We start from the raw sequence: 18,772 nt of genomic DNA, 5'->3' as shown, positions 1-18,772 counted from the left end.
CTCCAATCTGTCGAAGCACCTCCAGAAACGTAATTCATTTAAGCCATTAGTTGACTATAAACCATAAACCATTAGTTGAGAATAAACTATAATAATGATCCTAATATAGGCTATAGCGCACGCATAAAGTTTGCCACAAAGAACCGGCAAAATTCATGATTATGAATGTGACAAAAACAGCAAGGAGACATTTTAATTGTTTATTAATAACGTAATGTTTTCTGAATCAGTGTCGGCTGCGAAGATGAAGTTGACATTACTGACTCTCATCATCTCCTCATGGACGCGCTTAGAGAGAAAATGCACATTTCATTCGGATTAGGCTACATAATCAGAGTAGCCTATTTCTTTTCGTTTTTAGATATTTCAAGCTTTCTATAGATATATTTCTCATGTATTTGAGGCAAACAGCCGCTGAGTTTCGGTTCATTTAGCCTATAAGTTGCGCGCCAGTGATCGCGCCCGTGCCTGCCATAATTATATTGTCTGCTATATTTGCTTCTTATTTATTAAATCCAGGCAATTGGTTGATGAAACACTGATTAAAATTAAGATACAATTTTTACAAAACGAAATTCACTTTAAAGAAAGGCTTTCTTCGAAACAAAACTTCATAAAGTGGTCAAACTCATGTCTGATCCACTCCATGCCTCCCGATATATTTCGCATCTTATGATGCATCTTACTCATGCTGTTCACTTTTCATAATCAAGTAAATTAATTTAAAACATAACACAGGACTATTTAAACATAAATATGAAACTACATTTTCTTTAATGGCTACCAACACATATTGTACAGTACAGAGAAATTTCATAAGCAAGAGCGGATCATGAGTCACGAGTCGGATCAAGAATAATTTATTCTTGGACTTATATTTAATATTGGGGGCATTCAAATTATTTGACATATTTAATTTTTTTTTAAGTAACGCAATAATTACTTTCCCTGGTAATTAGTTACTTTTCTAATGATGTAACTCAGTTACTAACTCCGTTACTATTTGTGAGAAGTAACTAGTAACTATAACTAATTACTTTTTTAAAGTAACATACCCAACACTGCCGATCACTTCTACAAATACACACGATAACATTTGAAAGTAGGCGTCTATCAGCGGATCCATAATATATCCACTGCAACATGTTCTCCAACCAATACGACCATATACAGTAGGTCGTTTGTCACTTCCCTGAAATACGACCCATAGGAGCATTTACTAAAGTGGCGCCCCTATTGACAACAGGACACTTTCATTTTAATGCATTGTTCCACTTTATCTGCGTCATAATTCGGGTTTCGCGTAGCTCAATTGGCAGAGCATTGCAATAACAATATGCAATCATGTGATCATGCGATCGTGCAATCGTGGGTTTGATCCCAGGGAATGCATGTGCTCATAAAGTGGATATGCACTATAAATCACTAAGGGTAGGTTTAGGGGTGGGGTGGCTGTAGTTGTTAATAAAAAAAAACTAGTTTTGCTAAATGGAAATAAGAGAAATGGTGTAAAAAGTCCACACAGTGGGTCTCATTCATGAAACATTCGTAAATATACGAGTAAACATGCGAGTGATTTGCGCGTAAAGAGACTTTTTCGAAAACTCTTCTCCTGATTCACAAATACTTCGTAAACGTCAGAAGTGATAGTGAAATGTGGTTGTGTTAATGAATTCCAATCAGTCATAAATGGGACGCGCGTGCACGCTCATTCTCAATTACCATAAATCCCGCCCATTAAATCTGACTGACAACTATATATGGGCATCATATTATGACCCCAAACGAAGGATTTTGGACATTTTATAGGAAACAATTTCCATAACAAATAAGGGGCCATTAGTTTGCCCAACCATATTGAAATCTATCCATTATTTGATAAAAGTGCTCCATTTGCAGATGCTATTACTGGCTCTCACAATAAAAGTAAAAAAGAAAAAACGTATGTAATTACTATATATAATATTTTTTCAAAATGCTGTGTAAATATGTACCTTATTAAGGTGAATTAAAATGCAGCCTTATTAATGAGCAAAACGTTCGGATGTTAAACGCACTATTTACGCGTGGCTGGGAGCAGGTGTAGATTTCTTTCGTACCAACTAACATTTGGAAAATACGAACATTTTAATGAATCCGAAAATTTACGCCAGAACCACTTTACACGCGATTTACACAAAAATTCGTTCTGCTTGTGTTTCATGAATGAGACCCATTGCATTTAAATGAACACGCATTTTGATTGGTAAAGACAGTCATACGACAGACGTATCACGACACTGTCATTATTTTTACGCCAGCTAGAGGACGCATGACTTTAAAACGTAAATATAGGTCGTAATAAGGTGCTTGAAAAACTGCCTATAGGGTCGTTTTTTTTTTTCCACTGATAGACGAATCCGCTAATAGACGCCTACTGTCAAACACTCTCTTGTGTATCTGTGTAAGCGCTCGGTGAAGTCTTCTGACAACCCTACATGCAATTATCAATTCCAATAAAGAACCTTTATTTTTAAGAGTGATGTTAATGTTTTTAAATATTTTTAGTGTCCTTGATATTCATATGGTTTGCTGCAGTTAAGTTCACTTTCTCAACACTTGTTGGAATAGTGAGAATCTTAGCAGCACAATTTCATAACCAAAATGTCTAATATAATTGGCTAATATAATTACGAGCTGACTAATTTTTTAATGACTGTTCCAAATTGGCTGATTTAAACAATAGTGAAGCCATTTGCAGTCTTTGTGTGGCAGAACTGAATTAGTATTCCAAATAAAAAGGTTTGAAATAAAAGCGCAACACCATCAATGGTTGAAATGGTAATGAGAGGGCCAGTTAAGGGCTTCTGCAGAGTCAAACATCTCTGTAACATATTTTATTTTCTCTCATTAAAGAAGTAGCTGAATGCTCTGGGAATGAATGGACAACATTTTGAAAGAAAAAAATGCAATAATGAAATTAACACATTTAATCATGCCCCCTGAGCCATAAATTCTGTAATGAGAAATTTTCTGAAGCTTGAAATACCCTCTGAATGCTATGCATGTTTTGCATGCTTTGTCTGTAAAAATAATGTAATGTAGAAACATTACATTATTAATTATTAATTAATTAATTAATACTTAATTACGTTCATTTTGTTGGTCAATAAGCATATCATAATTTGATTATTAAAATTTAAATGACTGACAGCCATATTATATGAAAAATATAATGTAATCAATTTCAAATTTTTTAAGCATACTGACAGCCTTTAAAATAATAAGTTAATTAGCTTCATCTGGAATTACCAACAAACATTACAGCTGTTTTTAAACCATTACCTCTTCTGTCATACTGCATCACAAACAGGTTGACAACACAGTGACTCTTGGTGTATTATCAACATGTGACAGGGAGACCGGGAAACACGGTCAAAGACAATTAGACGACAGAGAAATATGAGAGAGATGTAGAGAAACAGTAAAATGGAGAACTAACAGGAACAGCTACCAACCGCGTATTTTCTGTCCTTCCAATCACATAGAAACATGGTTCGCCCAGCTTGGAGTTGGTCATACAGAGAGAGAGACTGGAGAGCTCCACTAAAGGAGGAGGAAAAGAGAGAGGGAAAGCCGGAAGAATGAAAACAAGGAGTTAAAGGAGGTGGGGAGGTAGAAAAGTTTCCCTCATGGAAGTTAGAAGGAGAGTGAAATGAAAAAAAAGAGAAAAAAAAATCATAGGAAATAAAAACAATGAAAGATCAAAGATAAAAATCAAAAGAAAGCAATGAGATAAAAATAAGAATGAAGGCCAAATCAAATGAGATGACCCAAAATTAAAAGCAAATTAGTAGAAATGAGTTTAAATAATGTGTTAAAAGACACAAATAATGAAAGAGGACAGTAATTAATTATAAAAATATGAAACCAAGGAGAATAGAAAAAGGGAAAAGTCCAAAGAGAGCAGAGAACAGTTAGTAAGCTTATAGAGAAATATATTTTCATAAGAAGACAAAGACTGTTGTGTAAAGACTATTGACAAATATAGCCTCTGTATAACAGTAACAGTGACATATCTACTTTTGACCACACCATTCATTAGAGCTTTTAACTTTTGAAATAGTTAACCCTGGGTCATTCTTAACCCCGGGTAAATGTAATCCTGGATTATCTTGTTTCACGTTTCACACTGCTCATAATATACCCAGGGTTAACAATTAATCCTAGGTATTCATAAATTGATGTTTCACACTGTACATTCCTAAATCCAGGGTTAACTTTATTATTTGCATAGCATTTTGCTGTAGCATTGGGTATCTTCATATTATATATTGTAGACTGCTATTAAGTTTGTCCTGAATGGACTTTTCAGACTATAACAGTAAAAATGAAACATTCTCTTCTTCAATCCAATTGTTGAATTTTCGTTCACAATATAACATATGTCCCTTCCATTTTGTCTGCTTCCCTGTTTATATGCAACATGCAGTGTTTCATGAGAATATGACCCCCACAACTGGCTGTAACATCCTAACACAGCATTGTTTCTCACACTGTACAAGTTTGGCACACCACTAAAAAAAGTGTGAAATGTTCCTTTACCCGGGGTTAAACAGGGTTTAGATCGATAATAACCTAGGGTTAAAGGATTAGTCCACTTTTAAATATACTTTTCCTGGTAATTTACTCACCCCCATGTCATCCAAGATGTCCATGTCTTTTTTTCTTCAGTCGAAAAGAAATGAAAGTTTTTGATGAAAACATTCCAGGATTTTTTTTCCATATAGTGGACTTCAATGGGCACCAAACAGTTAAAGGTCAAAATTTGTTTCACTGCAGCTTTAAAGTGTTCTACACGATCCCAGATGAGAAATAATGGTCTTATCTAGAGAAACCATTACTCATTTTATCTCATTTTATCTCATACTCATTACTCATTACTCATCTAAAAAAAATTACACTGCTAAGTGTATTACTGCCCTCCACAGGTCAAAGTTTGAACTAATTGTTATATACAATTGAACTAGCATATTGCATATAAAAATTTGTTCAAACTTTGACCTGTGGAGGGCAGTAATACACTTAGCAGTGTCTACACTGCCGGAATTCTAATAGAGAAGAAGAAGAGAGCTAAGATGAGCATTTCTGGTTAAATTGTATAAAATTTTAATGTTTTTTTTTTTTTTTTTTTTATAAAATTTGTGATTGTTTCTCTAGATAAGACCATTATTTCTCGTCTGGGATCATGTAGAACAATTTGAAGCTGCAGTGAAACTAATTTTGACCTTCAACTGTTTGGTGCCCATTGAAGTCCACTATATGGAAAAAAAATCCTGGAATGCTTTCATCAAAAACTTTAATTTCTTTTCGACTGAAGAAAGAAAGATATGGACATCTTGGATGACATGGGGGTGAGTAAATTATCAGGAAAAGTTTATTTAAAAGTGGACTAATCCTTTAAACACAGTGTGAAAAGTCCTATTGAATTCTACACATAGGTCTACATCTACAAAATAATTTTTATTGTGAATTATTATAAGTAATATATATAGTAATATTTAATTATTTATTGAACATTGGTCTATTTTATAATTTTGCTTTAGCTGTTTAATAAAAAAGCAATAAAGAAGCCAAAAAATGCTTTGCAATAGTGGTTTTATTTAATGTTAACAATGGCCCTTTCCCACAGTTAAACCACTGTTACATGCAGCCTCTCATGGCTTATTGCTTTGTACATAATCATATTATGTTATTTAATATCTGGTGACTCCATGATCCTAATAGCAATATGAATATGACCATCATGTTTTATATGATGTATGATAACATTAGGGTGATGTTCAGCTGACTTCTGACCTGTTGTCTTACCGTAGTCAGGGACGTATCCATTTCCTCTTTTGAACACGAGGTGTATCCTGCTTCCTCCTGTCCGGATCTGCTCCACAGCCTGACTGTGAGTCATTCCTGTTGTACTGTCTCCATTGATCTCCACCAGCTGATCACTCACCTACAGCATACACAATCACAACAGAAATGGGCCACAATTGTGATTTTTTTAACAAAGTGAATAAACATCAACATTCATAAAAGCACTTTATGCCTTAGATTATAGGACATAAGTGGAATTTAATTCAATTAGGAAACTATTATGACAATATTTTTTAATTTGTGTTGTTTGCTAAGGCATGCTTCAAAGCAATCAGACTGACAGTAAACTATTTTCAACATTGATAATAATACAAAATGTTTCTTGAACATCAAATAAGCATATTTGAATGATTTCTGAAGGGTCATGTGACACTAAAGACTGGAGTAATGATGCTGAAAATTCAGCTTTGCCATCACAGGAATAAATTACACTTGAAATATATTTCAATATAAAACAGTTATTTTAAATTGCAATAATATCTCACATTACTGTTTTTACTGTATTTTTAATTAAATAAATGCAGCCTTGGTGAGCATTATAAAATGTTGTATATTATAAAATGGACGAAAATGGCTCTTAAGGTAACTATAATCACAGACTAGCCTGAACCCCAAAATACAACTTAAAATAAAAACCTTTATCATTATTTAGTCTCTTTAAATTTTTCTAAAAGTGTTTTTTTTTGTTTTTCCCCCTTTTTTTTCTTCAGGCATTTTGTATAATTTTTATCCCCAAAAGAAATGATTTTATCTAGACCACAGCCACACATCGGCACCTGAATTTTGTGGCTGCGTGAGGCCGGTCCCCCCTCCATCAGTCCCAGCACATAGAGGCCCATGTTATATTCACTTCCTCCTCTCAGACTAAAGCCGAATCCAGTCGGCCCCCTCTCCAGTTCCACACTGTAGTACCGCGTGGCATCCTGCTTTGTGTTTCAAAGTGGGAAAAAAATAAAAAAGGAGGGAATTATTATTTTTCATTTTTTGTCACACAGCTTATGTAAGGGCATTGTAAGGTGAAGGTATTGCTCACCTTTGGTTTTGACCTGTGAGATTTCCTGTTTTTATAATCATCATTATCTGCTTGCTCTGAGGAATCTGATGGGAGAAAGGTGTTAGGAAACAATTTTGTAATGTTATCTATTGCTCACAAAAAAATATGGTGAATTTATATGAATATATATACAGTGGTGGTCAGAATTATTGGCACCCTTTGGTAAATATGATCAAAGATGACTGTAAAAATACATCTGCATGGTTTATTCTTTTGATCTTTTATTCATAAAATTAGCAAAAATCTAACCTTTCATTGAAGGAAAAGAATTGAAAGTGGGGGGAAAATCACATTATGAAATAAATGTTTTTCTCCAAAACACATTGGCCACAATTATTGGCACCCTTTTATTCAATACTTTTTGGAACCTCCTTTTGGCAAGATAACAGCTCTGAGTCTTCACCTATAATGCCTGATGAGTTTGGAGAACACCTGACAAGAGATCAGAAACCATTCCTTCATGCAGAATCACTCCAGATCCTTCAGATTCCCAGCTCCATGTTGGTGCTTCTTCTCTTCAGTTCACTCCACTCATTTTCTTTAGGGTTCAGGTCAGGGAACTGGGATGGTCATGGCAGGAGCTTCATTTTGTGATCAGTGAACCATTTTTGAGTTGGTTTTGAAGTTTGTTTTGGATCATTGTCCTAATGGAAAATCCAACCACGGCCCATACTGGATTTCTAGCAGAAGCGGTCAGGTTTCGATTTATTATCTGTTTGTATTTGATAGAATCCATGATACGATATATCTGAACAAGATATCCAGGACCTCCAGCAGAAAAATAGGCCCACAACATTAAAGATCCAGCAGTATATTCAACCGTGGGCATGGGGTACTTTTTATACATGTGTGCACCAAACCCATCTGGTGGGTTTGCTGCCAAAAAGCTCTTTTTTTTTTTTTTTTAGTTTCATCTGACCACAGAAGCTGGTCCTGTTTGAAGTTCCAGTCTTGTCTGACAAATGAATATGCTGGAGATTGTTTCTGGATGAGAGCAGAGAATTTTTCTTGCAACCCTCCCGAACAACTTGTGGGGATGTAGGTGCTTTTTTTTAAGGCTTTCTGAGACTCAAGACTCAACTAATCTCTGCAATTCTCCAGCTGTGATCCTTGGAGAGTCTTTGGCCACTCAAACTTTCCTTCTCACCATGCATTAGGACGATTTAGACACACGTCCTCTTCCAGGAGGATTTTTAACATCTTTAGTTGATTGGAACTTCTTAATTATTGCCCTGATAGTGGAAATGGGGATTTTCAATGCTTTAGCTATTTTCTTACAGACACTTTCTATTTTGTGAAGCTCAACAATCTTTTGCTGCAAATCAGAACTATATTCTTTGGTTTTACTCATTGTGATGAATGATTAAGGGAATTTGGTCTTTGTGTTTCCTCATGTTTATACTCCTGTGGAACAGGAAGTCATGGCTGGACCATTTCATGTTCATGATCACCCTGGTGTGCTAAAAAATATAAATATGAATGGGAATATACTTCAGAGATATTTTACTCATAAAAAATTCTAGGGGTGCCAATAATTGTGGCCAATGTGGGAAAAAAAAAAAAAAGTGTGCATTTATGTTCTACTTTTTGCCAGTTTTCCCTACACTGTCTTATGGGAGAAAGGTATTAGGATACGTTTTTGTTGTGTTATCTATTGCTAATTTAAATAAATTAATTAATTAAACTATTTATCTAATAAAGTAAAAAGTGTAGTCCAGGTGTATGAAATAATCTACGTACGAGCACTGGAGCGGGGTACGATGGTCAAGCGGAGTGTGTTTCCAGCTCTCCTCAGGATCTGAGCCAGCTCTCTGTGAGGTAAATTCACCACTGATCTCCCATCCACCGCCTCCAGACGATCCCCAGGCCTGATCTGACCGCTGCGAGCCGCCGGGCTGCCTCTGCGTACCGTCACAAACCTGTGTGGCAGCAGAGACGCTGCTGCAGAACAAAGAGAGATCAATGCAATTAATTAAGAGTGCTGCTTGCCTCTGCAAAACCCGACAACACAATATCAGGGTCTTTAGGGTTAGGGCATTGTATTGTGCTACTATGGTGTTTTAGGAAGTTACTAGGGAGTTATACATGGCTGCTAGGGCACTGCTTAGTAGTTTCTTACTGGCACTGATCTGAGAGAATCAATAATTAATAATAATCTGTGACAGACTGTCATTTAATTGGGCAAAGCAGAGTATATGAGACAGACTAAAAGAGAAAAGAACAAGCAGAAACTGAAGATCTTCAGAAAATTTTGTTTTTGTGTTTAAGTGATGTTAAAAGCTGGATGGCAGAAAATTCAACTGAATGGCTCTGAAGTGTTTGTTTTTTGGTCCATTCAAACATACCAATATCCCTCATTTTTGTTGGGTCATTTTTGACCCCACACTCAAATTTGAGTTGTCAAATCAGAATTTTTTCAGCTTAGATGATTGCCTAAATTATATCTTTCCACCCACTCAAGGACCTAGAATCTGTTATTTAAGCATTTATTTCATCGAGATTGAACTATTGCAACTTAGTAGGGGTCTCACGATCTTGTCTATCCCGTCTCCAGTTGTCCCAAAATGCTGCAGCCAGACTGTTAACAGGCACTAGAAAGAGGGACAGTACAACACCTGTTTTGGCTAGTTTGCTCTGGCTCCCCATTGAGTATAGAATCCAGTTTAAGGTTTTATTGTTTGTTGACAAGTCCTTGAATGATTTGGCACCACACTATTTATCTGATCTTCTTTCTTAGCATCAGACATCTAATACCGTGTTGCTGTCTGCACAGACTTACATAAAAAACTTAAGGGGGATTGTGTATTTTCAGCGACAGCACCTCGGTTCAAGAAAAGTTTTCCTTCCATACCTAAAATCTTCCTCTTCTGTGTTGTTTTTAAATCTTTACTTAAAGTGTATCTCTTTACAGTGGCTTTTGGGTTAGAGTAACCATTTCTGGAAATGTTGAGAATTGCTTGTATAATTTATTACTATGTATAAATGTATTGTTCTGTAAATTTCTGTCTTGTTTTGTGTTATACAGTACTTGTTTTTTTTTCTATTTCTATTATTGTAATTTACTTGCCTGTGCAGCACTTTGGTCATCTTTGCCATTATTAAATATGTTATATAAATAAACTAAACTGAACTAAAATCAGATTGCATTATTTAAATACATTTCCCCTATGTGTACATTGAACAGATACCAAAGACCTGCAGAAAAGCACACATAGTTAAGAATAAAGATGTATTATCTAGAGGAAAACGGATAAAGAAATCTCTGTGGAGATTTCTCTCTCTCTCAGGAGAGGAATGGGAGAGATGATGGATGGAGGGTGGAAAGAGTAAAGTGGGAGTGATTCAAATGGGACAGAGAAAAAGATTGCAAGAGAAAGATAGAGGGAAATTATTCATCAGTGTGGCAGGAAAAAAGTTACTCTCTCTCGCTCAATGTCAACTCTTTCCAGGGTGGCTTTTAAAGGCATCTATCATTAATACACGGCTGAATCAGAGATTCTGTAGCTGCTAGATCCTCAGAAAATCACACTGAATGTCACCTACAGAAGCCTGTGACGCAGCTCACACTCAGAATATCAATGCAGATTTAACGCAAATCCTTACAGTCATTAAAATCACAGTCATCGTTTCATTCAAGGCAATGATATGATGTTAGGGATTACAGACAGATAAGAGATTACAGACATCTGAACTGGAGCTAAAATACAGAAATGAGACATTTTGCAGAAAAATGTCATGTTTTAATGTCATTGTAGGGGTTTAATTATTCACATGAGATAAATGCTATCAAATTTTAAATAAAATATAAATATTTGGCAAATACTGATACTGAAATGTATAATTTAATTTATAATTTTTAGAACAGCATGTCGACTGTTACTATAAATCTATACTAATTTCAAACCTCTAAATATTTTACATGCTTTAAGTGAAATCTGTGAAGACATTTTTAAACATGCTTTAAATAAAACATTATGTTGTATATTAGAAAATATAAACTTTAGTTCTTATGAAATTTGGCAAAAAAAAAAAGAAAAAAAAGAAGAAGAATGCTGGGATAATTAACCTTTACTTTCAATATTCAATGTTGATCATTTGAAAATTGAACAAAACAAAACGAAAACAAAACAAAACGAAAAACAAAACAAAACAAAACAAAACAAAACAAAACAAAACAAAACAAAACAAAACATGGGAACACCAACTTTTTTCCAATTACTACTTTTTTATACTTTTTAAAACAAAGTATAAAATTCTTCTCTATTAGAATTCCAGCAGTGTAGACACTGCTAAGCGTATTACTGCCCTCCAGAGGTCAAAGTTTGAACTAATTGTTATATGCAACATGCTAGTTCAATAGTATATAACAATTAGTTCAAACTTTGACCTGTGGAGGGCAGTAATACACTTAGCATTGTCTTCACTGCTGGAATTCTAATAGAGGAGAATAAGAAGAGAGCTAGTTCAAGATGAGCATTTCTGGTTAAAACTTATATAATTTTCAATTTTTTTCCAGAAAATGAGTGATGGTTTCACTAGATAAGACCATTATTTCTCATCTGGGATCGTGTTGAACAATTTGAAGCTGCACTGAAACTAATTATGACCTTCAACTGTTTGGTGCCCATTGAAGTCCACTATAAGGAGAATAATCCTGGAATGTTTTCATCAAAAACTTTAATTTCTTTTCGACTGAAGAAAGAAAGACATGGACATCTTGGATGACATGGGGGTGAGTAAATTATTCAGGAAAAGTTTATTTAAAAGTGGACTAATCCTTTAATTTGTTCCCTTGTTTTAGTAAATCATGGCCATGTTGAACTAATTTGTTCTCTGATCATATAATTATATTGTTTGCATGATTTACTTAAAATGAGGAAACAATTAGTATGGTCACATGGTCACTTATTAGTAACTCAATGGAACTAATTGTTATTTCAAGCTCTTCATGAGGAGCATCCTGGGATACTTTTAAACAGTACTGAAGTAGTTCACATTTATGTTACATCCTTGGCTGCTTTTCCTCAACCATCTGGTCCAACTCATCCAATAAATAAATAGTCAAGGATTTCAATCATTCTGACAAGCATATGTATCTGAACACATGCACTTACATTTGTTACAGTTGCTAGTTTGCAAAATCTGTTCTCTAATAAAACCGAACCAGCTGTTGAGACTTTACTGGAAGTTTCTTGAATCAATTAGTAAGGGTAATGTCTGTGTACGTATAATCCAAAAGTCACGTGCAGACACTAAAGGGAAATGACCTTGTAAGTCCACATCTTTGTCCCTAAAGTCAATCTGCCTGTCTCCATTAGCGTGCGCCATTAACGAGAACAGAAACTTGTCCTGTGCCGACCTACTTAGACACACACTCACATACACTCCGTTGAAGGCACAAATATTCACATGCCCACACACATCTCTCTTTCTGTCCTGTCTCTATTTTCTCTGTTAGCAGTGTGCGGAGAAACAGAAATCTTCATTGATGTTTAATGCTGACTCGCTTTAGCTCAAAGGGAAAAATTCATGCTAAGCCTTTTGATTTTCCCTCCATTCTCCCCAGCCTGAGGGTGTAAGAACTAGCATTAGCGTCTTGGATTAACATGACTTTCTATTACTTTGCTGGGCCGATGCCAGTGTAATATCTGCCTAGGAGGTGTTACGCATTATGATTCTGCTTTTCCCTAAAACACTAATTGACTGAGACCATAATGTTAATGACAATCCGAGTACCATTTGACTTTTAATGTTGTCTGATTGGCAGTCTGGATTTCATGTTAAGTGTCTAAGTGCCATATTCTAATGTTACTCAATATTTCATGAACCAAAAGCAGATGTAATTGAATCTTATGTGACCATTTTTCACCCTCTTTGTAACTAATGTATTAATTTATACGTTAATGATATGGGTGGTCATATGTGGATTAATTGTGTGGGTTTTTTTGGGGTTGGGGAGGCATTTTAGTGGTTAGATGTCTGGGCTAGTAAACCCAAGGGCTCAAATCCCATAATGGGAAATATAAGAAGAGGAAAGTGCTCGGAGTTCCCATCACTAATCTGTCTGTGAGTAAAGCACTTACTCCTGATTCCTCTGGAGGGACTGTTCCTGTAATAAAAATAAGTCACCCTGGATAAGATGGCAGCAGTAGCACATTATGTATAACCTATATATAATGCTTTCGTAATGCCTTATAATACAGCTTACAATGAGATGTTTGAATAATAACCACAGTTATAATAAAATAAATTATAATACTTATCAAATATATGTACACAACCGTCCAAATGTTTGGGATCAGTATGTTTTTTTTTTTGTTTTTTTTTAAAGAAATTAATACTTTTATTCAGCAAGGACACATGAAATTGATCAAAAGTAAAAATAAAGACATTCATAAAGTTAAAAAAGATTTCTATTTCAAATAAATTATGTTCTTTTGAATTTCCTAAACATTATACAATCCAGAAAAAAAATATATATAATGGTTATAAATATTAAGCAGAACAATTTCTTTCATTATTGATAATAAGAAATGTTTCTTGAGGAGCAAATCTCATTTTAGAATGATTTCTGAATGATCATGTGACACTGAAGACTGGAGTAATGATGCTGAAAATTCAGCTTTACCATCACAGGAATACATTATATTTTAAAATATATTAAAATAGAAAACAATTATTTTAAATTGTAATAATATTTCACAATAATACTGTTTTTACTGTATTTTCAATTAAATAAATGCACCCCTGGCAAATATAAAAGTCTTTCTTCAAAAACTATAGAAAGAATCTTACTGTCCCCAAACTTTTGAATGGTGGTGTATATTTTTATGACAATGGTATTTTTTGTGCATATTTCCCATTGTAATTTTGTATCTCATGTTTTCATTTTGTTGGCATAATTCTATAGGAATATTCCACATGTTTTGAAAAAAAGCATCCTGTCATTGTAAATATGGAATTGACTTACGTGACTTTTTATTAGTGAGATTCAGATAATCATTCTTGTATTATGAATTAAATCATGAATTATATTATGTTATTGTCAAAGAACTAGTCGGAGATTCAGTTACTGCAGAATGGCTTGAAAATTATAAATAAATGATGGTTTTATTTCCTATTGTGCTATTAATAATGCATTAGTCTTCGTAAATAAATTTGGATGACACATAAAAATATGTTTCTAACATAAAATGTACAGTATGTATTTTTGTGGCAGAGAAAGTAAAAATCTGAACTATTGGTCTGATCAGCCAGCAGAGTTCACTTGTTGAGTTCTCCATTATATAAACACAGGATTCAAAAGTTATTACAGCATCTGTTATGACAAATCACTAAATTAATAAATAACAATGAATAAAGTCCTTTCAATATGAGCAAGTGTGAAGCTGAGAAAAACAGACAAGTAGAGTTACAAAATGAGCGGAGGACAGTTGTAATCACGGCTGTCACTGAAAATCATTAATTTTCACACAATGCCGCATCCAGTGTGAGTCATACAGATTCAGCCTCCGGAAACACTTGAACGCTGAATGAGAGTGCTGGCGTATGTGTGTGAGTGTGTATAAAGAGCAGAGCACATTTACATTTGTTCAGAATCACTGTTGCTAAGACAACGTACATGAAATATAAACCACCTTTAACCTCTTGAACTTTTTCATCTTTCATATGTTCGTCCTCTCCTGCATCTTTATTTCTTGCCCTTCATATTCCTTCATTTCATCTCATATCACCTGTCACTACCTTCTCCATCCGTTTCTTTACATTATCTCTCCATCTAATCCATCCATCCCCCATCTTTTGCTACTCATTCGGTCGAAGCGGCTGTTCTGTTGAGTCAGAATCATTATATAGGCCATCAGACCCAGAAAACACAACCTGCACATAGAGAACAAACTCATTCAGCTATAAACAAATTGCAGTCAGGGTTCAAAAATGTACTTTTTGGTGCCAATGCCAATGGCAAGTGAATTGGGAAAATGTAACAATTATTTTTTTCTTACCAGCCATTAAACTGTTTTGAAGGATTTTAAATAACATATATAGGCTGCACTTTGTGTCCTCATGACAATCAGTTTATTTAGCTGTTTTTTTCAGTAAATATGTTATGATAAACAGTGCAAGTTGTCGTCTCTCAGTAAAATGACACCTGTCACAAAAACATCAATACGATTTGTGATTATGTTACTCATATATGTGAGTAATACTCTATGCATCACCACATGGAGTTCTGGAAGATTTAAAAAAAATAAAAATAAGGATAACGGTTATTTATGATAGCCCGCTGATGGTAAAATCATCAGAAGATGCACAAATTTCAAGATGTTTTCTTAAGTAGATTTAAAGGATTAGTTCACTTTCAAACAAAATTTTCCTGATAATTTACTCACCCCCATGTCATCTGAGATGTTAATGTCTTTCTTTCTTCAGTCAAAAAGAAATTAAGGTTCCCTTTCGTGAGAACTATCGACGCTGCGTGGTAACGCATTGGGAACCTTCTGCGTGATGTCGTCACTGAAGCACTCATGTATCTAACCAATCGCGTAGCGAGACGTCAGAGACGGGTGACGTCACGGACCAGGAAACTATAAAGCATACCCGGATGCAGAGCACGCCAGCTTCTGTGTCTTCAACAAAGCGCTCTATGTTATCTTGTCTGTCTTATTTGGTGTTGTTTGTCCCGTATTTATTCAGAAATATTATCTCTTCGTCCGAGGACAAGAGTTGCACAAACACACATACATATATATATATATATTAGAGAAAATAAGACAGTTATAATGGCGGAGGAAAAACGCTTCAAGAAGTGTGCGTATCCCTGTCCCAGATATGTTCCTGACGGGGATACACACAATATGTGCGTTTTTTGTCTGGGGGTTGAGCATGCCCAGGCAGCTCTCGAGGGAGCTGTCTGTGTGCATTGTGAAAGGCTAACCCTCAGAGTGTTAAGATCTCGCCGAGCACTCTTCGAGGAGGGTGCCTCGGCGAGCGCTCCCCGCGGGTCGGGTCCTGCTGCTGCTGAGGCGCAGCGCCGGCTGTTGTCGTGGGGTTCGCAGATGGAGCTGGCGGAGGGGGTTGAGACAGGCCCAGCCTTATCTCGCCCTTTACCCGCCAGCCCCAGTGCCTCTTCTCAGGCGGCGGAAGCACGCGTTGCGGTTTCTTCCCCCCGGAGAGAGGCACCGGCGCTTCACCTCTCTTCCTCCGAGGAGGTTGATGTGGTGAGCGTCGAGACTGGGGAAGAGGACCCGCCATCCTCGTCCCCAGCATATGAGGAGCTCCTGGAGGTAGTGACCAGGGCAGTGGCCAAGTTAAAGATTGATTGGCCAGCAGAGCGGGCAGAACCGAAACCAAAGAGTAAGCTAGATGAGCGCTTTCTGCCCGCTCGGTCACTACCCCAGCGTCGGGGTTTGCCGTTTCTCACGGACCTCCACACTGAGGTGTCGAGGTCGTGGAAAAGGCCCGTGCAGCACCGTGTTTTCGGCCCCCAAACATCGTTGTATAGTAATATACTGGGGTTGAAACGGCACGGTTATGCGGCGATGCCCCGGGTTGAAGAGACGCTTGCGGGCTATCTCTCACCCGAGTCGGCATCGTCACTAAAAGCCCCGACGTTGCCCACCAAGCCGCTAAGAACAACATCAAGCTTGGTGGGCAAAGCTTATACGGCAGCAGGTCAGGCGGCAGCATGTCTACATACTATGTCGCTGTTTCAAGCATATCAGGCAGACCTGCTGGGGGAAATTGATGAGAGCGGGGAGGCCACTTATGATTGTATTCAAGAGATCAGGATGGCAACTGATCTCGCTCTCCGTGCCACCAAATAGACGGCCAAAGAAATCGGCCGGTCTATGGCAGCCTTGGTGGCTACGGAGAGACATTTGTGGCTGAACCTCTCGGACATAAGGGAGCGAGTCAAGGCTGCCCTTATGGACGCGCCGCTCTATCCTGCGGGCCTCTTCGGCGACGCCGTAAATACAGTCGTCGAGAGGTTCCAGGAGACGAAAAAACAATCAGCGGCGTTCCTGAGGTTCATTCCCCGCTGCTCTATTCCCCCCGAGGCTGCTGAGCGGGAGCAGCCTCGGCCGTCCACGAGCTCCTCAGCGCACCACAGAGCGCAACAGAAAGTGAGTGTGGCCGCTCGAGCTCCCCCACAGTCAGCTTGGGGACCGGGTCGGTCCACTCACAAGAAGCCTTCCAAGGGCAAGACGGACCTGCGGGCCGTTATTGTGGCCAGGAAGGCTTCGAAGCGGTCCTGACATCTGTGGGTCAGGACCCAATGAGGGTGGTCCCCTCCGAAGGAAGTCGGGGAAAAATATATCTGATTCCCGCTCCCCTTCGGCACCCTCAGGGGGACAGTTCGTCAACCCTGCCACCCAGTGTGCGTCAGGGCACGGCAGTCCCCGCCGGTCCTTCGAGGAGGGCTGGCCACTTGATTCGGTTGTCTGCTGGTGCACCGCGTCAGACCACCGAGCCAAGTGCTCAAAAAACACCAGAGACCAGTCTCGAGAGACTGGTTCCCTTAGTAGATTTTTTGGCAGAGTGGAAACTACTTCCAAATATATCAAACTGGGTGCTGCTCATGATAGAAAAGGGTTACAGAATACAGTTCGGGTCTCGCCCGCCCATATTCAACGGGGTCCTTCCCACAGTGGTGACCCCCGAGCAGTCTCTGGTGATGGAACAAGAGGTTATGACACTCTTGCAAAAAGGAGCTATAGAAAGGGTCCCTCCTCCCAGCAAGCTGTCAGGCTTCTACAGCCGTTACTTCATTGTTCCGAAGAAGGATGGAGGACTTCGTCCTATCATAGATTTACGTGTGTTAAATCGATCAATTCAGAAGGTCAAGTTCAAGATGCTTACACTCAAACAGATTATCCCACAAATCAGGTCCGAGGACTGGTTTGTGGCGATAGACCTGAAAGATGCGCACTTTCATGTCTCCATCCATCCTTCTCACAGGAAGTTCCTCAGGTTTGCTTTCGGGGGCGAAGCTTACCAGTACAGGGTTCTTCCGTTTGGCCTATCGTTATCACCCCGCACATTCACGAAGTGCGTGGATGCGGCTCTGGCCCCGCTGAGGCTTCAGGGCATCCGCGTACTCAATTATATCGACGATTGGTTGATTCTAGCTCAGTCAGAGCAACTGGCAGTCCAGCATCGAGATGTTGTTCTGCGCCACATAGAGAGGCTTGGGTTGAGGCTCAACGCAAAAAAGAGTGTGCTAGTTCCGGCTCAAACTATCACTTATCTGGGTGTAGTTTGGGACTCCACCACGATGCGGGCACAGTTATCTCCCGCTCGTGTGAGTGCCATTCTAGCAGCCGTGAAAGGGGTGAAACTAGGTCAGTCACTCACTGTAAAACAGTTCCAGAGGCTGTTGGGTCTGATGGCAGCTGCGTCCAACGTGATACCTTTTGGTCTCCTGCACATGAGACCCTTACAGTGGTGGCTCAGGACCAGGGGATTCTCCCCGAGGGGAAATCCTTTTCGCATGATCAAAGTCTCACGACGATGCCTTCGTGCTCTGGTCATGTGGAAAGGTCCCTGGTTCCTGTCCCAGGGACCCGTGCTGGGAACTCCTCGTCGTTGTGTAATGCTTACGACAGATGCTTCCCTCACGGGCTGGGGGGCGATCATGAGTGGTCGCCCAGCTCAGGGTTCATGGGAGGTCCATCAGCTCTCCTGGCACATAAATCGGCTGGAGATGATGGCGGTGTTTCTGGCATTGAAACACTTTCTCCCAGACCTGAGAGGCCATCATGTGTTGGTCCGCACGGACAACACCGCTGTGGTCGCTTACATAAATCA

The 18,772-nt window shown here is 38.2% G+C and overlaps 1 protein-coding gene across 1 annotated transcript in view; it reads right to left on the bottom strand.

Annotated features, from left to right (window-relative positions):
• The window catches only part of LOC137027263 (novel protein similar to vertebrate membrane associated guanylate kinase, WW and PDZ domain containing 1 (MAGI1)), a 111,998-nt gene that overhangs the window by 7,398 nt on the left and 85,828 nt on the right, over window positions 1-18,772 (bottom strand). Inside the window, exons 14-17 of the mRNA XM_067395241.1 lie at window positions 8,705-8,905; window positions 6,944-7,008; window positions 6,687-6,836; window positions 5,851-5,989 (exon numbers count right to left, since the gene is read on the bottom strand). Of these exons, the coding sequence (XP_067251342.1) occupies window positions 5,851-5,989; window positions 6,687-6,836; window positions 6,944-7,008; window positions 8,705-8,905 (555 nt within the window). The remainder of the gene's footprint in view (window positions 1-5,850; window positions 5,990-6,686; window positions 6,837-6,943; window positions 7,009-8,704; window positions 8,906-18,772) is intronic.

This window comes from Chanodichthys erythropterus, chromosome 9 (assembly GCF_024489055.1).
Source record: "Chanodichthys erythropterus isolate Z2021 chromosome 9, ASM2448905v1, whole genome shotgun sequence".
Classification (NCBI taxonomy): Eukaryota; Metazoa; Chordata; class Actinopteri; order Cypriniformes; family Xenocyprididae; genus Chanodichthys; species Chanodichthys erythropterus.
Note: the sequence above shows the minus strand (reverse complement) of the source record. Positions and strands in the feature narration are given on the sequence as shown.